Genomic DNA, 23,267 nt, shown 5'->3' with positions numbered 1-23,267 from the left:
TTGTTAACTCCTCCATTTCCCATGGCTTCATTTCCTTTTACAGAGCTGCTTTTGCATTTTTACTTTGAAGAGTAAAAGTTTGAATGGTGTACTACATTTCCATGTAGATGTTTTGCCTCCCTGTCCAGGCCTAAGTCTGTCCTGAAGCATTTGCATGAATGAAGACCACAAAAAGGAGCTCTCTAGTCTGAGTACAGAAACAAGGCTGCTTTTCCTTGAAGCAAACTTGAACTTTGGGTCTTTTCTCGTATGATCTGTCATTGGAGAATGGCCTTTTCCAGATGGCAAAACAAAAGAAGTTAAGAAAACAAATGAATTAAGAAGAATTAATTGAAGCTGCATATTACAAGTTGACATTATACATCTGGCATTTCTGTTTATGTTTCTACATCGGTACATTTCATTCTTATTTAATAAGTTCCTAATTTTGTGATTTTTTTTTTTAAGCTTTTGAAGTGCCTATGAAGAACTGAAGAACAGCCTGCAGTAAAGCATTGTCCCCAGTTTAGCTGTACTTCATTTTTTTAATCAAATCTTTTTATTCAGTGGAGAAACTCACAAGACCAGAAGAGCCTCCTGAGCTCCCTCCTGTTTGAGTTGGCAGAATTCCCACGCGTAATTATCCACACACAACTACTTTTAAAAGAACTTTATTAAGGCTGTACAAAGTCAAGCACTCAGAAGTTAGGAAATGGCAAAACCAAGTGTGCATGTGCACTGTTAGTCTGCTCGGTGTGAGTATCTCGCAGTATCTGATCAAGCCTTCAGCATCCACTCAAAACATGAGCTTAGGTGGACCAGAAGGTGTCTAAAGCTGCCCAGCATCGTGTGCCTGACCCTGCATAACATTAAGTTCTCTTAAAACACATGTAATTGGAGTTTTGAAAGGTCACCTTAAAAAATGGTGTTACAGCATTACGGATAACCCACGTGTATGTCGCGATCGGCTCCTTTGCACCCTATGCACAGACCCATTCTCAACCCAAGCATCTGATCTAGCGGTGAGTAATGGCCCGAGCTGAAGCAGCAGCTCCTGGGCCCACATGTCACTGGCAGGCCACACAGAAATATGCCTGGAGCCAGGAATTTTTGCTACAGTTCTGAGCCCAGAAGAGCGTTCCTGTGACAGCTGCAGCCTCTCCTGCCCAGTTTCTTTTCTGACGTATTCTGCCTGAGCTGTCAGATCAGTCCAGTCCCTAGCCCCTTGGTTCAACCAAGTCATCTTCATTCCCGCACTGCTCCTTTGCAAAGGCACTGGTGTTCAGCCTAGCCTCTTTCATTTTCCATCTCTTTCTTCCCTTGGCTCCTTTTCCAGTCTTGCTCTTCCCTGTGACCTTCCCTGCGTGTCCCAGACTTCTGGCCCACAGCAGCCCTTGGTGGCTGCTTGCAGGCTGCCTGTGGAGCAGTCCCTGATGCGTCTGGCTGCTCCCAGGTGCCAGCCCCCACCCCGGGTTACAACTCACCCATTTGCTTCCTTTGTGACCAAGGTTGCTCATCCCTCTTCTAATTCTAGGTAGCATAGAACCATGTGTCCTGTCAACCATCTCCTTTCAGGCTCCATCTTTTCTCTGCTGCTTCACTGCAGCACATCTGTTTATGGTCAATAAGAGACTTTTCAGTGCGGATTGTTTATCAAATGGAGCATTAACTCAGTGCTATTGATTTATCCAGAAGCGTTCTAAAACTTCAGTGTGTTTCATTTTAAGAATCGTTTGGGAAGTTAAAATGCAAAATACATCCTGGAGCATTTTAAACAGAGGGGACGTGAAAGTGGCTAACTGCAAAATCAGGAGAACAGACCCAAGTCTAAGTTTGCCCAGAAAACTGAGCTCGTGCTTTAAATTCTTGTGCCTGCTACAGAAGCAGAAAATTAGAAAGGCAACGTGTCTGAGTAGCTCATGGGCTAAAGAAGGTACAAAAGACTTCCATGTGCAGACCTAGTGTAGGAAGCTAGTAAATGTATTCAGAATGTTTGAAATGTCTTTATTTTCTCTTTTTGGGGGATAGTTAAAAGTGATAAAACTTGAAAAGTATTACATTAGAAGTTGAGGGGGAGATTTTTTTTAAGACGTGCCCGTTGTTGTTTTTCAGCTGGTACCAACCTGCCAGTGCATCTGTGTTAGCTTGGTTTTTCTTCGTAAGGTACAGTAAGAAGGCAGATACGGATTTTACAGTTGAATAGAAGCCAGTGGTCAGGACTAATGTTTGTTGTTTATGTCCTAGATTCCAATACAGCTTTAGACATGGCAGTATTTGGCTTTGTCTTGGTTATGTTGGTTAAAGATAAAGGAATCACAGAAACTGGTGGTTTCTGTGGAATCCTGACTGCGTTCTGCTGGGCATGTGGCCATGCAAACTGCTAGTGGATGCAAGTACTGCTTCAAAAGGGTGGCATAGCTTAGCAAATTTCACATCAGATGTGGTAGTGAAGAAGAAATTAAATGGAAAGCTGAAACAGGATTGGCCATTTGCTAAGAGAAAGGTAGTAAATGGCCAAAAACCCAACAATTTTGCAATCGAGAACAACTAGCTAAAAGCCCGTCCTTATTCAGTGATGAAAAGAAGGGAAAAAATAAATGTAAAAAATAACAAATAAAATAAAGGGAAACAGTAATCAACACGAAATGAGTTATGAAGTGTAGAAAATCAGTAAGAAAAGCAATAGCCAAAGGAAAAGAATGAGCCAGAGTGCTTGGAGGGGATGATAAGAGCTGAAGTACAGGGGGAATCTTTGCAGTAGGATGAGGACCGTTACTAGATGCAGGTGGTGAAACTGCTAGTGATGAGGTAAGAGAACTGAATTAATTCATTAGCAATGCTTAATAAAAAAATAAAAATAAATGACATTCACTGGGTCTAGAAAACCTGCATCAATACTTCCACAGGAGGTGTCTGAGGCTGTCTCTTACATGTAACAAGAGGAGAGGCAAGCAGGACAGGATGAGCTGGGTACGGTGCCTGGTTAGCCTGACAGCCCAAGGAAGGGATGGGAAAGGAGGCGAATGTTAGTGAAGGAGCGTAAACTAAGGAAGTCATTTCAGTCTATCTTTGTTTTTCAGTTTTCTTTGGGATTAAAGTCAATTGCAATATCTGCACCCCTACAAAGCCTGATGTGTTGTGATAATCACACATTTCAGAAGTGGTCGTTTAAAGAGAACCATAATGAAATGGGGATGCTCACAGAAGGCTCCTGCTGGGATCTGATACAATTCAGTGCTTCCATATCGCTGGTGAAAATACACACAAAATCTCTACTGAGAAAATGGTAACGTGACAAAAATACCCATACCCAGAACCAGAGCGAGTAAGAGCTCCACATGTGCTCCCAGTGCAGTCCCAGGGTGAAAGACTACTGACTAAGGACGTGTTCTTGTTTTGAATTATAGTTAGCAGTGGGTGATTGTACTTCTGTATGTCTCAGCTGTGAGAGCTGGGGATTTTGGATGCAATTTGGATATTTACATTTTAAGAGAGAAGCTGCATAATTGGACTGGGTGCAAAAAGAGATTCAAAAATTACTAGTGGAGTGTGAAAATGCCTTAGAGAGAGAGAGAACTCGGTTGGCTGAGTTTATCTACCAAAACTGAGAATGTCTTGATTACAGTGCACAAGTACCTTCACGCGGAGAAAATACTGAACACTGCAGCTCTCTTTGATCTTAGCAAAACAAGAATCACTGACTGGCAATCAGAGCCAGGCAAATTCAAATTGGAAAAAGGCACAAATTCTTGAGAGAATAACTGTGTAATTTAGGAATGTTTCTCCAAAAATTGTGAACAGAACAATAAAAGTTGCAATATTTATGCAAATATTATTTTCATGGCTTTCCTTTCTTTTCAGAAGTATGCTTAAAGGGGGGGAAACAGGACAAAGAGGCTCCTGATGAGGCTTTCATAGGGAAGCTTAGTCAGCACATCCCATCTGCTGTGCGGGGTGGTGGAGCTGGGTGTAAGCAGGTTCTCAGCTCCTGGAGCTGAGCTGTGGTGAGTGCTGCTGCAGGAGGAGCTGGGGCTTGCTCCAGTCTTTGGTTGTTTTGTAACTTTTTTACATGGCATTAATCCCATCACCACTTTGAAAGGATGTGTGGTCTCTGAGGTGTTTTTACATCATACAGTAGCAATGCTGAGCACTTGCGAAGTTTAAACAATTTCTATGGTATGTAAATGAAAAAAAAAAATATTAGCACACATATCTCATTTATCTCATTTGTGTGTGTAAGAATGTAGAGCAGGAATTGCGTTTCCCCTCTTTTCCCCACCCTCCTAAGTACAAAGCTGCTCCCTGTTCTTGCCATGGACATCTCTGGGTCCTGCTGAAATGCCTCCTTGCTGATCTGCGGAATGGTAGCCTTTGCTTGGGGCTGCCACGAGTGATGGCAAACAGGTCTGCTGAGGGAAAAAATGTGTATGGCTCACATGAGATGCAGCTCTGCTACCCTGGCTTGCCCTGATTCGTAGCATCCTAACAGGGCATCCAAAGGAGACAAAGCCCTGCTCTCCAAAACGTGCTTCCAGTCTTTCAAACGTTTGCCCATGGATCTCCGTGCAGTAGCAGGCAACAAAGAACAGCAATCCTTAGAAACAGGGAGCTGTTCTGCCTGCTCTACTAATCCCCAGAGATGTCTCCCTCTCCATTGTCTGCAGATGGAACTGAAGACAAGTTAGCCAAGCTTGGCCTCTTTGTGTACCAAGTACAACTGTTTATGTGCATGATTAATAGCTGATCGTGCCTGAAACATGCAAACATGCTGACAACATTTCTGTCACAATCGTACGCATTTAATAAGCATCTCATTTGAATTATTAATGTACAATTTTCCCTCAAAAAAAGTATTTTATGTTATAAAACCCATAAATTATCTAAGTACAAGCTGCAAGTTTGTAAATACAGCATTAAGAAGGTAGCTATTGCATAGATGGTTTAACAAAAATATCCTTTGTAAGATATATAGGCTTATGTGGAGGGGATTTAGCTACTGGGAGGAGGTCTTCCCCAAGTAAGTTATGTGCTTCTTAGCTGCAGCAGACAAGGGAATGTAATTTCTTACTTTGTCCTTCTTGCTGGTGGAGCTCCAGTTGTCCTGGAGCTGGTCAGTTCTCTCTTCAGCCCCCTGTTCGCTAGAGGCAGGTTTATAAGCCATCTTTATGTGAATGCCTGGAAGTGACTTCTGATTGAAAAGACAGCTGGATCAACAACCCGTGTGTCAGTACGCTTAGAGAGGAGACAGTGAAAATAAATGGCCTGGGAAGACTCATGAGTGATCTTTCACTTTGCACAGTGCCTGGCGAGTTGGAGTCCCGACTGGCAGTGCCCGTGCCTGCTGGACATGTGTGCAGTGCTGCGTTGCCTTTGCTGATGGACCGAAGCACAGGCCTGCACTGCATGGGGAAAGCTGGACTAATGCAGCAAGGATGCAGCGTCTGCAGCGCTCTAAGGCTGAAAGTTGGAGCAGTTGTGCACACGCCTTCTCCATTTGCTGTATCATCTCTTATGACCAGAGTCAGGCATAGCTGTCAGGGTAATGCTCCGAGGGCGGTTTTTTTGTACACGGTTAAGTGGAAGACTGTATGTTGTATCTCCATGTGTGTACATACACACACAAACTGCAGAAAGGATCTATAAACCGAGAGGCCTGATTAACTGTGCCCTTACCAAGAGCACTTGCTGACTGTGGAGCTGTTGCTGACTGACACGGCAGATCAAATTTGCACAAACAGCAATAAGGAGTACGATGGGAGGGAACTTAACCTCAAAGAAACTCAGCAGCTGACACTTTGGATGTTTGAATTACATCTGAATCAAGCCCTTGATTAAATCTTAGCAGTGTCAAAAGCTCAAAGCAGCAATTGTAATTGATGTTGCTCTTTTTTTTCCCCTCATATTGCTAAATTATCTACTGAATGTGCAGTGCATCCATGTCACCACATTAAATTTTTATGCAGAGAAGAGGGGAGATTAGGCAATAAAGCCACAGGACAAACAGTACATAGGCATATCTTCTTGGCTTCATTCACTGTGTTTTGTTGTTGTTTTTTTTTTAAAAAAAAGTGTTTCCAAATCTAAGTAAAACTGATTCCAGATGTACTCATTTGGAGGATATAAAAATGACACTAGCACCAAGACTATCTGGATTCTGTGCTGTACCTGAATAGATTGCTAGTCCCATCTTAAAAACTGCAGTGCTATAAACAATAAAAAGGCCACAGGCAAAGGTTTTAGTGCTTCACTGCCGTTAGCATCCTCTTCTCCCAAGTACTTTAGACTAACATAGTTAGAGAACTCCTCCGGCGCCCCAGCACACCGGATCAGAGGCGCCTGGTACGAGGTGGGTCGCTTGTCGGGACGGTCGGGACTGGATCCGTCCGTGGGCCTCTCGCCAACATACAGCAGGCTGCGGTCTCTCGTGTCGTGCTCCGTTTTGAAGAGCTCGTACTCCGTGTGGGGCAGCTTGATGCCCAAAGCCAAGCAGCCGTTCGTCGGCGTTATATCCTGCTCCACCCCGGCACTCCAGGAGTTTGTCAGCCCGCAGCTGCCTGGCTCGGAGGAGTTCAGCATCATCACCGTTAGCTGGTCCATCGGCGTCACCCGAGCCTGCGTGACTTTAAAAGCCAGCTCCGTGCCGCCTCTCACTTTAGAGGAGGGGACGCCTTGGGTGTAACGCCCAGACGCGTAGATGGTGAAAGTCGGCTGCTTGCAGAGCGGGTCGGAGTAGTGGTAGTAGTAGCCTTCCCAGGTGTGGTTGTTACCGTGGAAGATGAAGTACCTGGTGAGGAACAGCACCGCGGGCCGCACCTCGCAGTGGGTGCTCACCCAGCTGCCGCTCAGCTGCATCGGTGGCTCGGCTCTGGCGGGGAGGATGGGGGGGTGGTGTTCATCAGCTCTGTATATAATCCCACAGGCTGGGCAAGGATGCACGTGGTGCTGCGGAAGACAAAGAACGGTATTTTTGTAAACTGATAAGCCAAAAAAACCCTTTCCAGAATACTCAAAAAGCTCACGCTCCCCTCTCCCACGCCAGGGTGTTCAGCTGCAGCAAACTTGGCCCAAGGCAGCCAAGCAGATTAAGTGAGATAAAGAGCTGCCCGGGCTCTTTGCTATTCTGGTTCCCTGGGGAGGACAGAAGGGCTGTGCTCTGCGCGGGGCTGCTGAGGACATGCGGAGGACAGGGGGAGGACGGGGTAAGGGCAGAACTGCTGGACAGGCAGGGAGAGCTCCCCGGCCACCCCAGTCCGAAGGGAGGCAGAGGTTCACTGGGAGCTGCTGGAGCAGATGTGGCAGTGGAGAAGGAGGAGGAGGAGGAGGAGGAGAAGGAGAAGGAGAAGGAGAAGGAGAAGGAGAAGGAGAAGGAGAAGGAGAAGGAGAAGGAGAAGGAGAAGGAGAAGGAGAAGGAGAAGGAGAAGGAGAAGGAGAAGGAGAAGGAGAAGGAGAAGGAGAAGGAGAAGGAGAAGGAGAAGGAGCTGCCCCAGGGCTCTGCCCGTGCTTTGTGTGACACTCCGAGTCAAAGCAGTCCTGCAGCCGATCAAATGCCAGAGGGTTGTTTTGGGGTGGCTTGGAACTTTTTCTGGTACTTCGTACATCACAACTGATTTATTTTTAAATAACCAGGGTTTGGACATTATATCATTTTCTAGAACACAAGGTAATCTTTACTGAGCTGTTGTATGCAGCAAGGTTGAATAACTCAGTAGTTAACTGTAGGGTGGGTAATTTACATGGGAGTTGATTGGAGTCTACTGTAATTTAGTCATTTTCAGCTTGTTTTACTGCTACTGTCACGTTAATGAGTGCTGACAGTACACAGTACATTATGGCTAAATAATCCCAGAAGTTGGCAAATATATATGCTCTCCTTAGACAGGAAATTCTTTGATAATGAAAGGTAATTTGGGGAGAATGGGTTTCTTTAAAAGAGGTATAAATTTAAGGGAATAAGGGTAATATTTTCATAAAGAGGGTTAAAAAATAATTCCTAACATAGCTGCGTAGCTCTCACTAGTGCAGGCAAATGGATATTAGTTTGGTGAAAAAAGAAAGAAAAAACCCCATGCCCAATAAAATTATCACTATAGACATGAAGCCAAAAACCTTACTTGCTTAAACCAGTCGTGTGAAGTTATTTCTAATGTATGGCAGCTTCTAATTATCGCCAAGTGGTGACATCATGTGCGGGTACATTGGAGAGCTGTTAGCTGATTAATTACAGTGCTATATTCAGAGAGTGAATTTCAGTATCTTTAGGTTTGGTTTTAAATTAACTTTTAGAAGTGTTTATGTTTACCATCTGGTTTTGCTCATATATATGGTTTTGGCCCAGGATAACACAAGTTTAACCAATTTGAGAAGGTTATTTTTTGAGGGGGAAAGGGGTGTTGCTCTGTGGTTTTCTTTTTCCAAGTCTAGTTGCTGTTGTTTGGGGTGTGGGGAAATGTTGCCCCTCAAAAGCTGCACACAAAAGATTTTTTTTCAATTAATTGAATTCCATCTAGACTGTAAAGTTCTAAGAGGATTTTTTACCCCATCTCACTACTCAGTAATTTCTGAATTGATAAGCTGTGATTCAGATAAAAATACGCTTTCCTGGAAACAAAGTAAAATATAAAATAAAAAGCAACCAGGTCTCCTGCTCAGTTTTATTTATGTCAAACTAAAAGTTAAATCTCAGTGTAATAGCGTTACTCGGAGCAACTTCCTCCTCTAATGGCATTACGCTGAGGAGCAATGATTTAATGGCAGACACTTGCTTCCTCGCTCCTCTCTAAACCTGAAGGACATGACAAAGAGTGAGAGAGGGATGGAAGACAAACAGCGCGTAGGCAGCCTCTAATGATGTGCAGCCCAAAGCTTTCACTGACTGTGGTGCAGGAAACTAGGAAATTGCATTTCCTAGGAAAACAGAGCCAACGAAAAGCCATTAACTCCAGGCTCGTGCCATTGCAGGCTTATTTCTTATGCTGTGCACCCACACCCATACCCTGCATGTCTTCCTGCAGGTCTGTGGGATAACAAGGGCTTGAGGTGCTAGCAATCAGTATTTTAATAGTATGAAAATAACGTGTGCTTCGCAAAGCCCAGTGAACTGATGAGGGGAGAGCTGGGCATCTGCTCGCGATAGGGCCGGTGCAAAAGCATTGCTCTTACCACAGCGCTCTGCAGCGGTCGCTGGTAACCGGTCGGTCGGTAGTGGAGCCTCTCCAGCCAGTCCGTGTGAATGTCCCCCAGGTACAGCTCTTCCACCAGCTGGCTGCCGCTCTGCTGCGGCTCCAGCAAGGGCTGGTAATGCTTCTCCACCCGCACGAGGCTGAGCTCGTGCATAGCAAAGCCCAGGGCCGCAGTGCAGTCGCGCTCGGACTTGGCGCTCAGCAGTTCGTAGAGGGCTCCGGGAGCCCAGGTGCGCCCCGGCGGCAGGAACCCGCTGCAGCCCTCGCTCGAGGTCTGGTTGATCCAGGAGGCCACCTCCCGCATGGCTTTCTGGCTGTGGAAAACGATGCCGACTTTGTGGAGGTGGTAGTCGGCCTCGGTGGCCCCGCGGGTGATCCAGGAGGCCTGGCGCAGGCGCAGCTTGCCCTTGATGACCAGGGAGTACGAGGGCTCCCGGCAGGAGGGGTCCCAGTAGTAGAACTGGTAAGCCTTGAAGAGGCGGTTGGCGTAGAAGAGGTAGGATCGGGTGAGGAACTCGGGGCCCGGCCGCACCTCGCACCTGGGGACGGAGGCAGGGGTGAGCACGGGGCACAGCAGGCAGACAGCCTACGTGGAGCAGGATGGGGTACAGCAGGGTGACATGGGATGAGGACACCCAACATGGGTGAAATTGGGGTGTGGAGAGCGCAGGGGCGAGCGTGGGGGTGAGCAGCACCGGTGGCAGCGCTCAGGTGGGTGATTTTGAGCACCTGCTCCCCAAACCCTGGGCAACCTGACCTAGCGGGTGGTGGCCTTGCCCGTGCCAGGGGGCTGGAAACAAGTGACTTTTAGGGTCCCATCCGACCCGAGCCGTCCTGCAATCCTGCAAAACCCCACGGGTGCTGGTGGCACACTTTGGGCATGACACCGTGCTTTGTGCCCCGGGGACGGGAGCTCTGGGGAGGGAGGCAGAGGCAAGAGGGCTGCCAGGGGGCTCGGGGCGGGGGGCACTGGGGGTCTCGGGGGTGAGAGAGGAAGAGGAGGAGGAGGAGGAGGAGGAGGAGAAAGGTCCTTACCCGGTGGACACCCAGCGGCCCTCCAAGCGGGGCGGCAGCCGCGCCGCGATCCTGGCGCCGTCCTGCAGGTGGCGGAGCTGCTGCCGGCACCGCGGCTCCCAGCGCAGCGGCGGCTCCGCGGCAGCGCAGGCTGCGAAGGGCCGGGGGAGAGAAAATGGGGGCGAGGGAGAAAGAAAAAGGGAGGGAAAAAGGGCGTCAGCGGCGCGGAGGGTGCGCCCCCTCCGCTCACACCCAGCCGCGGGGCCCGGCAGAGCTCCCGGGAAGGCCCCGGGGGGTGCTCGGGGATGGGGACCCCGCTGAGGGCACCCCCAGCTGGACCCAAGCACCCACAGCTGGGCCCCAGCACCCACGGGTGGGCACCCACGGCCAGGCCCTGCCGAGCAGGACGGGCACAGACCCTGTTAAGCACCGTGGCCCAGAAACCTCCTGGGTTACGTTCACCAGAAGATCCAGTCAGACGCTGACACCCCAGCCAGGTTAGCGGAGAAGCGAGTGGTTGGTTAAGGATAACGAAATTTTATTTATTTAGTGTTTTCTAGCTTTGGTTTGAACAAAATGCAGGCGTATTTTTAGATGAAGTCTTCGAATCAAACTGAGCGTGCTTTGTTCCTGTTCTCTCCCTCTCCGAAGCTATTGTTGAAGCAGTAACTGGAACGGGGAATTACAGCATGGGAACATTAGACTCGCCTGTCGCCCGCCATAAGGACAGTAATTCTGTCACTTACCTCATTTCCCATAACAACGGATGTTATTGGCTTAGGGAATGTGCGAACACTCAGCTAAATCCTGAAGACCTTTGCATGCACACACACATATATATGCATATATTCCTATATGTTATTCACTCTTTACTTAGGCAGACTTCTGTGGCACTCACCGTGAGTTTGCTTCAGTAAGAAACATGGGATTTGCCCCTGTAACGATGTGAAACGAGTTCCCAGCACAGCTCCTGAAACCCCACCGATTTTCTGCAGTTGGACAAGTGTCAGTCAGGCAAAGCCAGGTCCCGCAGCCTGGTGCGGTTCCAGTCCAGCACTGCCCTGGGTTTATTAGCCCAGCCGGCGTTCACTCGCCCGAGCTGTGCTTTGCAATTTTTGTAGTAGTGTGCTGGAAAATTTCAAGCCAACTTTTATGGGTTTTGCACATGTAATCCATTCCTCTCCTCACTCAAGATCACGACTGGAGATCTGCTCAAGATCTGATCTTTGTGTGCTCCACAACAAATCGCAACTGCTCCTCCTAGTCCCCGTGAGCCAACGCCTTCGTATAACCTGAACCACGCCGTGATCTTTGTAGGGAGCTTTGTTTAAACCAAACCTCTCATTGGAAGGGAAACCCAAACCATCTGACTGTACGTGAGGGAAGGAACCGCTGCAATCACAAAGGGCCTGAGCCAGGCTGGGAGGGCACAAGCACCTCTCTGAGCAGCGCCCTTGTAACAAGAAGTGTTTGCGAAGGCAGCTAGCACATGTGGGTCTGCTGTCAACCATGGGCAAGACTACATACAAGCGGCTGAGCAACGTCAGCAAAATTCCCTGGCTCAAAAGCTTGGGATGTAACACCAATATAAACAGTCGGGGCCAGATTCACAGCTGGGGTCTACCAGGGAGGCTCCCTCGATTCCCAGCAGCCAATATATTCCGAGACAGGAGCCTCTCCTCTCTGGCATCAATGTGTCCTCCACGCACACGGGGTCAACTGCCTGCTGAAAATCTTCGGCATCTGTTTGCCACAAATACACACAAGCCCTACACCAAGCCAAACAGCAACTCAGCAAATAAACCCTTGTGCAAGTCAGAGGCTCCTGAACATGTGGTAAAGCAGAGGCATTTCCATTCAAATGGTATTTTATTACTGATCTAATACTATACAACTTAAGATTTATAGACATAAATTGATACACAAATTGAGTCTCTTCACTACAGACCTGCCGTTTGCAAAGGTTTTACACATCACAGTAACAGCATCTTTGAAATGCATTTGTGCAGATTTTAGCACACAAACCCTTAAACTATCACAGGTCACAAAGGGAATAACCACATGGAAAATGAAGCCCCCAGCTAAGCAGGGGAGCAGTAACAGAAGCAGCCTACCTACCTAAAGGCTAGTGAAACCAGCCATGGATGTTCTGGTACCTCACTATGCACTGGAGTGCATAAACTAGCTGGAAAGACATATTATTAGTGTTAAGGGGTCTTTCTGGAGCAGACTTACAATTGTACTGTTTTAATCATCTGTAAGGGCTTGACATGGCGAGCAGGGATAGCCAGCTCCTTCACAATTGCTTTCATAGTGCTTCCTAAAGAGCAGTTCCTGTGAGCCCTCATATGAAAAGCAGACAATATTGAATGACAAAACTCATTGTTATTAGTTACGCCTTCATTTCAGGATCTCTGTGGGTGCCCAGGGTTAGGGCTCTGCACTTTCATCCCACTTCTGCCATGACTTTGCTCTGTGCCCTCAGGAAAATTTACTCCCGTGTATGCCTTACCCCTGTGTGCTTCTTTACACAGCTGCAAAATACACCAAGCTTCATCTGCCTGCCCTATCATGAGGCCTAATTACTGGCAAAGCTTTTGCAGATCTTTCAGTTCAAGGACAGTCCAGACTGAATTACACTTAAAGACACATGAAATCATTATCCTAGAGAATACTGTAAACTAAAAAATAACTGTATTTGGATTAGAGGTAACAGACTATACAGGCCAAATTTGCTCTTGCTCATAACCACAGAAAGACTCCAGAGGTGTTGGTGCAGTCTATAGTTATACCGAAATAACAGTGCAAAGTATAGCCGCATGCTGAACTTGCTAACTGCTGTGTGTGTGTGTTTATTGCAGCAGAAGCTTCAATATTTGACTGAACCCTTATTGCTACTTTTGGCAGAAACACCAAAAGTCTACATTGTTTGAGAGCACAGACACTTTGGCAACACCATCACAAGATTTTGACACGTTCAATAGAAATGGGAATTTTTATAATCAGGATCACACTCCATGGGGAAAAAAAAAAAAAAAAAAAAAAAAAAAAAAAAAAAGAGAGAGAGAGAAAGAAGAAAAAAAGAAAGAAAGAAAAAAAAAAAAAGCTCCAGAATGTAAACATTTGACATGATAGGAATTCCTAAGGATTTTGTCTTACTTAACTGTACACAAGACTCCAAGCTGGATGCATCCTCAAACCAAAAGCTACTGGCTTGTATCCAAATTTTGGGGCTGCTTTTCTCTCTCAAATACTCCAAGCCCAGTCCCACCAGATCCAAACAGTCTTTCAACTTGGAAAAGTTCAGTTCCAGACCTAAAATCTGTAGTTAGGGCACATTTCTATTCCAAGAGCAGCATAAAGTGGCTGTCACTCATATGTCACTCTGTTACTCAGCCCCTGGGGAAGCGCATCAGGGCAGCTTCTCTCTCTGTCAAATTGACTGCTTTATAGAGTTGTTATTGGGGGGGAGGAGGAGGAAATTATTCACAATTCATCTTCAAGACAAAAATACCCATTCATAGGAAAATCTAAAAAAAACCTCAACTGTGATCTCTTCCACTCACTCGTTATCCTGTCTGTCTGTATTGATTAACCACAAGCGTTTCCAGAGAGCTCCTCAGTGCAGCAGCTAGACAAAACAGTATCTTTTTCCAGCTTTCTGGTGCGTGCTGCATCCAAAGCACTGGCCCAAGGTCTCCAGGCAATAGGGCTGCACAAGCTCTCAGGCAATTAGGAACGCCAGTACCCAGGAACAGAGGCTGATCCCTGGAATCAGCAGAAACTGGATCAAGCCTTGAGGCAACTGCAGTAGCAAATACTAATCAACTCTTCCATACACTCATTTGTATAAGCAACTTTTAGAAAAATCAGACCCGCAGCATCAAATGATAGAAAGGCAGAACTGGAAATTCCTACACACAGTAAATTCTTGGTAAAATTAGGACGAAAGATTCCTAGGCAATGGCCAAGCCTGAAATGAGAACCTGCCACGGGGGCTGTGCTACAAACTACTGTATGCTGCAGATTCAGACCCACTTCTCTGTTATGAAGGAAAAAAATACCAGCCAGGAGAGAAATACTGTAACATGCCTTGTTGGAAACAAATCTTGTTTGTGTTCCTCCACACAGATTGACTTTGGAAAAAAGCAAAGTTGAGTCACACATCTGTTTCTTTATAAATGGAGGAGAAAATGCATACATTAGAGTTTGCACCAAATTAGTTACTGCAGATCAACTCTTCTCCAGAGCTAGATTGCTTAATCTGTTACATGTTATTGCCTCCTATGGCCAGAATTTATTATTTCAATTTATAAATCTAATGTTTCAGTTAGTCACACATTCACAGGGATAAGATCAGTGCCTGAAGTCATGGAGCATTACACATTTCTTCATTTAGAGATGACATAAAACCTTTGATATTTTCTAAGGAATGTTCAGACTGGAATGAAGTGGATGATAAGAAACATATCGATATATTCTGCATGCACAAATTGTACTTATCCACACAGACATCATTAACAGAGCAAAACAGTGTATCCTTAGTGTTTTTCTCTCCTGAGAGCATGCAGAATTGATTTTGGGTTAGCCACTAAAGGAATAAGCATTCTTTCAAAAGCAAAGATGTCTGTATTAAGCAAATCGATTTCTCTTGCATTTGTGTGGAGATTAAGTTAGTGGTGCTTTTTATTCGCTCAGAATAAGGCATTCCCAGGAGAACAATTCTGTGGGAAGATATATATTTTATTTTATAATACTATAAAGTTAAAAAACTTAAATATAACCCACTGGGGGTGGAATACTGTATCACATCACAGTTTTGCATTTTGCTTATCTGCAAACTAAACCCAGTTCAGCACAGGACTTAAGCACACGCTTAAGTCTAATTGGTTTCAGTGAAACTTAAGCATGAGCTTCAAATTAAGCCAGTTCATGAACATTTTTCCTGATTAGTAATGCCTCCCTGAACTGATGCCAGAATGTGGTCAAGTGGTTGAGGGACGATGCCAGTGCTTTCACTGGAGTACTGTTTGGCTTCTGGAAAAGTATTTCTATTATTCAACCCTTTTCTTATTTGTCAGTAAAATGGGTATAGTTATATATAGCTTTTTTACCAGTTTGATGCTCAGTTCATGCTATTTGCAAAATGCTTTGGATTCACTAGAAGTTTCGCGGTATTCTTTCAGGGGTGGCACAGTAAGCGTATTACATATGTTAGCCATCATTGCAGAATAACTATATATGAAATTCTGCAGATCCTAGGAGGGAACTCAGCTCACTCAAAAGTCCCAAGGAGACCAGGATTTTAGAGAAGAACTTTCTGAAACATACTTTCACCCCGTAACTTTAAGCATATTAAAAAAAAAAAAGTTCAGACGCTGTATTAAATGGCTTTAGCCTAGCTGTCTTCTGAGGCTGTGATCTTTGTCTGATTTGTTTCATGTCCACGATTAAAATAGTGAAGCACTTCTGGTGAGTTGACTAGAGGTTTTTAAGGCACTAGAGAGGTAAATATTTTACTCTTGGAATCATGGAGCCATTTGTTTCTCCTGTAAGTGTCATGTCCAGGGACAGATGACAAGACAGATGGGATTTGCAGCAGGGAAGGGAGAAGATTTTCTCTCCCGCATCCCAGAGATCCTCTTCAATATAAACTACATTTACATAAAATGGCTCTTAAAACTGCTCTCTCTGGCTGTTTACCCTGAAGAAGAAAACCAGGCCTAACACTGTCAATGGGATTGCAGGGCTTGATCCCACTTTCATTGGAGTCATAAATAGGAAAGATCCCGTGACCGTAACTACACAGCATCAGGCCCTTATTCAGAAAATGCCCTTCCCCACAAGCTGGCAGTGAGCACTCGCTGGAAGAATGAAGGGCACAAAGGAGAAATGGGATACGGCCTGCTGTCTCCCCAGATGGAGCGAGCACAACGAGGCACGGCACTTGGCACAGAGGACCAGGGCGGCGTGATGTGAAACAGCCCCAGCGGTGGGTGTGAGCACATCCTCCCACAAAATATCTCCTGGGGTTAACGTTGCCCACGGTGCCAGGCCTTTTGGTTACACGACGGGGCCTTACTCGCCATGCCCATGCCGGCCTGGCAGCCCACAGGCTCCATGGAGCCACCTCAGCCCTTCCTCCTTCCTCCCTCCACCCTGCAGGCACCATGAGGCCTCAGCAAGAGGCCTTCTTACGCCTCTCCCACAGCTAAAACAGTCCAAGGCGAACGATTTCCTCAAGAACAGCTGAGCAATGCCATATGGCCAGACAGTCCCCAGCTGGCCCAGCTGCTGTGGGCAGCAGCAAGCTGTCTGCTGCCAGCCCCGCAGCAGGGACCAGGCAGCGGGCAGGTGTCCCGTGCCAGCTGAGAGCCCCGGCCACGGCCACTGAAACCCACAGCACAGAGGGGTAGGGGTGGTTAATCAGAAGAGTTAAGAACTAATGGGATAATTGCTACTTGCCTCCTTTTTTCAGCGTTGGCAAGCACTGAAAAAAAGCAACTGGGTTCAGGCAACACTAACACATTGTGACCTGTGTTAAGCTCTGACCAGTATTGCCGCAGAAGTCTGGCACAGACAAACACTGAAGTAAAAGGCAACAGAAAGTGAAGGGAAGAAGGAGAATGCTCAAGCTTTTTTCCTTGAACAGAGTGAGAGTTTAAATTTGATTTCGGTGACATGGGGGAGATCAAAGTGCGATGATCTCTAATTCCCTGGACACCTGGATTGGGGAGTCCAGTGAGAACAGCTGGAGGAAGGCCTTTCCTCTCCAAACCAAAAGCAAACGTGCTCAGTCCAAGGCCAAACAACACCCTAGGGGTACAACTGTGACTCAGTTAAATTCTAACCAGAATTCATATTCTAACCAAATGGGAAATATTACATCTATCTTCTTTAATTTAGATAAGATGGAAACTCATTAGAAAATATAGCGCATGGTTTCAAAATTCATGGCACACCATCATTTTGAATGTATAGAGCACCCATGCAGTTTTGGCAATTCCTTCAAACCCTTGCACAGGCACTTTATTAGTGGCTATTGTGGCCATTTTTAATAGTGATGGCTAAGCATATTTTTTCCCAGAGTGCTTTGAAGAGCGGAACTGGTAATCAGGCAATGGCTTGGCTATAAAATGCCCACGTCATTTTAAACATCTAAATCACTCACATGGACCGTAAGCACAGAGAAGACCACCCACCACATAATATTAACATAAATATAGCATTTACCCAAAGCAAAATGAGCAACTGGAACTGGCGGGAGTTGAGAGCAGAACAACAAAAAACTATTAGGGGGTGGGAGGCATTGAGTTACGAAGCAAGATTTAAGAGAGCAGAGTGCATGTAGCCTGGCTGAGTGACAGCTGGGGAGAGATGGACATGATAACAGCCTATAAATATTCACAAAGCATAAACACCAAGGAAGGGAAGGAATTCCTTACACTGAATAAAGAGGTTCTGTTGGAAGTGAATGAAGAGGGGAAAAAATGTGGCTTGTATATCAGGGTGAACTTCTCAAGGCACAATCCAGTAGGCAGCACAAGTCCACTTGCTTGGCAGGATTTTGAGGGGTTGAACAAAGCTTTAGCACAGTAGGGAATAACCCGCTCTTGGCAGGGAGTTGGCGGGATGCTGAGAGTGGCCTTTCAGTCTCCCACTGCCATGGAGCAGTCCCAGTCCCTGGCTCCCACGGGAGACAGCTGCTCCCCTGTGTAAGCTCATTGTTTGTCGTCCTTCTCACTGAAATCGCCTCCATGGGACCAGAAATACAGGCCAGAAGCACCAGGGCATTTAGGTCCATAACAACATAAATGACCACAGTAGGTTCTAACTGCTGGACACAGCTGGGAATCCCAGTGTGTCCCTGCAATGTCAAGTTCTCACTGCTGAAAATCTAAGTCCAGGAAATTAGATTATAAACCCTCTAAAAAAAGAACGATCCTTTTGTTCTCTCCTTATTTAGCACCTAACACAATAGGACTCTTGGCATTGCTGCAAGTATACTGTTTATAGTAATAAAAATAGGATCTAATGGGATCTAATAGTCTGAGGCTACTTGGCTCCCACAAAACCAAGGAGGAGAAGGGCATTCAAAAGCAGTTGTAGTGGAGGGTATCCTCAGAGAAAGAGGTTCATGCTCAAAGGTGGTAAACTGATACGCATCCCACACCAGAAATATGCACGCATGTTTAACTTAGAATCACAAGTGACCACAGAAAAAGGTTACTTGTTCAGCTGAAGCAGAGAATTAAAGTTACTTCTAACATGTGTTTTGGGGTCTGGGTGTGGTTTCTAGATAGCCTGAAATTTCAGTCTACTGTTTTGCCTGTCAACATTAGCCAAGTTTTGATGTGTTCCAGTTCTCTTAAACACTGCCGACAGATGCTGAAATCAAAGCTGACATTCAGCCTACGCACTGCATAATCTAATAAAGGGACTCGCGCTACTCAAAATTAACAAAACTTAGGATTTTTTCACAGCAAAGCTTTGCTGTCACTTATATTTTCACTCACCTTTTCCAGGGAGTCTAACCAGGAAAAAAAAAATCTGCGAGAAAGAGCTTTAAAAATGAAGTGTCATCATGGTTTTGTATTAGCAGGACAGAAGAGACACTTAAAAGCCATAACCTGTGTCCAGCACCTGTGGATTTAGTAAGTGGGAACAAGGTGAATCCAGTTCTCCCAGTGGTGAGCTTGGAGTATAAGTTGTGCTGACTACAGGGGCAAAAGCTCATTTCCAAGGATCTCTGTCTTTGACACGGACAAGACCAAGACGTCACAGATTTGTCAGTGCTTCATATCAACACAGTAGAAACCCTGGGGAGGGATTTTTTAAGTGACTGATCAAATGGGTGCACTTATGCTTAAGGCTTCATTTTAAAGACTAGACTTAAGCAAATCTCTTTGAACCCTCAGTGGTGAGATTTCTCTTGTTGATTTATGTACCATCACACCAGTTCTGAGTCAAGAGATGTTGCTGAACTGATCCAAATGTCTCTTTTACAGTGCCATAGGAGCTGAGCTTCATAGCAGCATTCTCACTTTCAGTTCAACTCAAACCATGATTATTTAAAAAGCTGTTCAGTGAAAATGAAAAAACATCAGCATGAAAGACATTATCACACCATCACCCTGGTAAAAATAAAAAAATAAAGATGTATTTGAACCCCTTTATCACTTAACAATCTGGAGCTTTGGCTTTTCACATAGACATCAGATTTTTTTCCTAATACACAGAAACACAACTTTCCCAATTTCACACTTTACAGCATGAGACCTTTTAACTCCCTAAAGAAAAAAAGAGAAAAAATAACAGATTGCAGATTACTAACCCCTCAGATGTTACACAATTTAAATTGGGTAGAGAAGGAGCTGTCGTATGAATCATATTTTCAGGTTCTGGCGGAACCCTTAGCCTACAGGAAAAGGGTTACATTTTAAAATTCCCACTTTATCACTGTCAGTTTCTTGGTATTATTGTAGCTGAGATGCTCTTTCTTAAAATCACAGAGTTCGTAATTCTGTTTTCACAGCCTTATCTTCCTTAGCAAATAGGTAAGAAAACCAGAGGTACTGTGTAACAGTATTGTGTAGGTGCTTCCTAATTTTGAGGTTGATTATAGCAGTGATGGTATCTCATCCATGAAAGCGTTGTTTTTATAGATGACATATGCTGTGTTGTGGGGAAACACAGGATCCCATTGAAAGCAAAATCTCTTTCCAAACTTTGTTCTGCCAGATGCAGCCTCCCCTAGCATTGGATTCCAGCTTTGGTTTTCTTCATAGCAATTTCTGGCTTTTGAAAATCTCCTTACTCAACAATTTGTGCTTGTGGGGAAAATATAGAAACCACACGATATTTTTTTCACTTGTGCTTTTTTTACATCTCAGCCCTGTTTTTATCTATATCCATATACTTTGAAACATGGCTAACCTATCATTATGGAAGAACAAATAGAGTCAAATCACACAACCCAGCATAATACATTAGTTGTTGATTTTTTGGCCAGCAAGAGAAATGAAGAAGAAAAAAAGCCAACTTGGAAAAAATAAATTAGCAAAGTAAACATTGCCCCAAACAAACATTTGATCCAAAGACAATGATATTAATTTCCTAGTGGGTATAAAATATATATGTATGTGCAAATACATACATCTAGATTTAATTCACTGCTATCATTTAGAGGATTCTCTTCCTAATCACGCAAATGAATACAGCTGCTGATCTTATCTTATCTTACCCCATCACAGTTATTTTCAAATTTAAAATAAACTTTGGAAGCAAGAATAGATCTTTTATGTTAAAACCATGGTGGAGAAGCTACACATGAAAAATATCAGTGTGGTGTTATTGGAATGTAAAGACTTTAATGAAAGCTTAGGTAAAAACTCAGCAAGTCTCTCGGGACATTTCCAAGAATGAGTGATTCTTTGCTGGAGGAGACTCCAAAATCTGATCCAGTTACCTAACTGAAGCATTTTTTCAACTAATTATGCGCTGGTGTCATACTGATGTTCAGTTTTATGCAAAATTCAGAATACCAGTCTTGCTCACACTGAAGTCACTGGCAAACCTTGCTTTGGTTTTAATGAGTTCTGGATCTGACTTAGCTATTTAAACATATGTTTTAGGGTCCAACTTCTGTTCTTACTGAAATCAGTGGAAAATTTATCACTGACATTAGATGGAAAAGCGTTGGGTTCTAATTAGATTGGACTAAAACTGTATGACAATTTAAGAAAGCATTCTAATTAGACTTGTATGTGTAATCTTTCATAATACAGCATAACAGATCTGTGAGCAGAGCAACTTAAACTAATGAAATCTATAGAGAGGCAGAATACTTATTTCTCAACCTGTGAAGCCTTGTATTTGGGGGACACTGTATGACAAAGATCCCAGATAAGGAGAGCAGAAAAGTAACCTTATACAAATGCAAATACTTATGCAAATAATTTCCAGTAGCTGTCACTACACAGTGCTTCTGCAATGCTCACTTAACAGAGCCCCAAGTTTAAGAGGCCAAGTTAGTGTGATAGTGTGCTGCCCAAAGACTCAGAGGAGTAAAGCAAGTGGTAGAAGGGAAAGAAAGGAAAGGAAACCCAGCTGTCTGGATATCCAGGGTCCAGGCTGCACAGGGGGCATGGGAGCTCTCTCCCCACCTTTCTCTTCACCTGTTCAGGGGTGTGGAGTTTCACTCAAGGGTCTCCCGTGCATTGCCTAGGAAAACACTGTCCAAGGATGGGGAAGCATTCCCCAGGCTCTGCTCTTTGTCATAAACAGAAATCACTTTGCCTTTTTCACAGCACAGTTGTCCTTGTTCTCCCATATAGCCTCTTTAGCCAGAACCTTTTCTTCTGAAACTGCTCCAGGAGCTGTGGGGTTGCAAGAAGCCTTAACAAAAGGCGGCCGCAAAGATGCAGCCTGCGCTGCCCGGGGTGGGTGGGGGAGGTCGGTACAGCTGCGGCTCCGTGTCCCTGAAGGAGACTTCTGAAGCAGTCCCAGGCCGGGGCAGGTGCTGGGCTCCCTCCCAGGGATGTCTCCCAGCAGCTCTGCAAAGCCACTGGGAATCCCCTGAGCCCTTCCTTGAGCCACGCCGAGCTGCAGCGCTCCCCGTGCTCCGCCGGCCGGCCGGGAGCGAGCGGCGATGGCCGGGGGGCTGCTCCCCAGCCCTGCCACCCCCCGGCACCCCCAGGCTGCGGGGAGGCGAGGAAGGGACAGGTTTGGGCAGAGGGTCCCGCAGCCTGGCACCCTGCACCCAGGGGCAGAGAGGGGACCCTGGGCGAGTTGTGCCCCCCGGCACAGCCACACACACCGGTCCCACAGCCCGGCAGCATCCCCGGGACTCCGGGCTCCTTCCCGGGGCTCTCCCTGCGGGAAGCGGCGCTGCGAGGAGCAGGAGCACGGCCGGGGATGTCCCGGGGAGCGGGGCTGAGGCTCCGGGTGCCTCCTGCCCGGCCTGGGGCTGCGGGGGGCACACCGGGACCCTCGGTCCTGCAGCACCGAGCCCCGCTGGACGATTTCTTTTAAGTCCTTTCACTCCCGGCACCTTCCGTGCTGCTTCTTCGCACCCGCCTCGCATCCCTCCTCCTCAGCTGAGGAACTGCTGCGCTCCGCTCTCCCCTCGCACTCTTCACCCACGCTCCCTGCAGCCTCCTAACAACCCCCTGCCCGCCCTCCCTGCACCCTCCTCGCCACCCCCCTTTTGCTCCCGGTGGAGCACCCCGAGGGGGCGACCCCTCTCCCACCGCCACCCCCCGGTGCCACCTACCTAGGAGCAGCCCTGCGAGCCACCAGCACCGGAGCATGGTGGGCGCCCTGGTTCGTGTCGCCGAGCCGCCGGCCGAAGAGGGGCGATGGCCGCCGGTGCCCGGGGAGCTCAGCGGGGAGCGGCGCCCGGTGGCGGCGCAGCCATGGGCGGCCCCCGGTACCCGCGGCGGGGGGACCCCGGCTTCAACCCGGCGGGAGCTGGGACGGAGGCTCCGGAGCGGTCCCCGTGCTCAGCCACAAGCTTGCGAAGAGGGGAAAAAATATATATTTAAAAAGGGAAAAAAAAAAAAAAAAAAAAAAAAAAAAAAAAAAAAAAGCAACTCAACCTCCGCCTTCGCTGTGAAGTGCGTCCCCCCCCCACACACACCCCCCCCCCGGCTGCTGATAGCTCTAATGGAGCTTGGCAGCCGCAGGTTCAAGTTGCCAGAAGAGGTGGAGACTCCGCCGCCTGCGCCCCACAGGCGGCCGCGCATCGCACACGCCGAGGGGGCTGCCCCGCCGCGGCTCCCCCGGCACCCCCGGCACCGGCACCCAAAGCACCGGCACCCCCGGGACCGGCACCCCTGGGATCGGCACCCCCGGCACCGGCACCCCTGGGACGGGCTCCCCCCCGTCCCAGGGGCAGTCTGCCATGACTGCCCGGGGCCAGCGCTCTCCTCAGCGGGGCGCCCCCGGGGTCGTCCCACACAGCTATGGCCACCATGGCCCACGGCTCCCACACATGTTGTGGGCATGGTTGTCCCGCTACGGCCCACGGATCCCTCAGACCCTTCAGCCTCTGCTGCGGAGGTCATCACAAGACACTAGTGTGCCCCTTGAAGA

The 23,267-nt window shown here is 46.8% G+C and overlaps 1 protein-coding gene across 1 annotated transcript; it reads right to left on the bottom strand.

Moving 5' to 3' along the window:
* Positions 1-15: 15 nt before the first annotated feature.
* Positions 16-22,685, bottom strand: APCDD1L (APC down-regulated 1 like). Its single transcript, XM_082773659.1, has 4 exons — positions 22,447-22,685; positions 10,194-10,323; positions 9,139-9,697; positions 16-6,921 (listed from the first exon to the last, which is right to left on the bottom strand). Exons 1-4 carry the CDS (start codon positions 22,481-22,483, stop codon positions 6,157-6,159), a joined length of 1,491 nt encoding a protein of 496 aa, XP_082629785.1. The 5' UTR covers positions 22,484-22,685; the 3' UTR covers positions 16-6,156.
* Between the last annotated feature and the right edge of the window lie 582 nt (positions 22,686-23,267).

This window comes from Aythya marila, assembly GCF_965140915.1.
Source record: "Aythya marila genome assembly, chromosome: 16".
Lineage (NCBI taxonomy): Eukaryota > Metazoa > Chordata > Aves > Anseriformes > Anatidae > Aythya > Aythya marila.
This window is presented reverse-complemented; position numbering and strand designations above follow the sequence as displayed.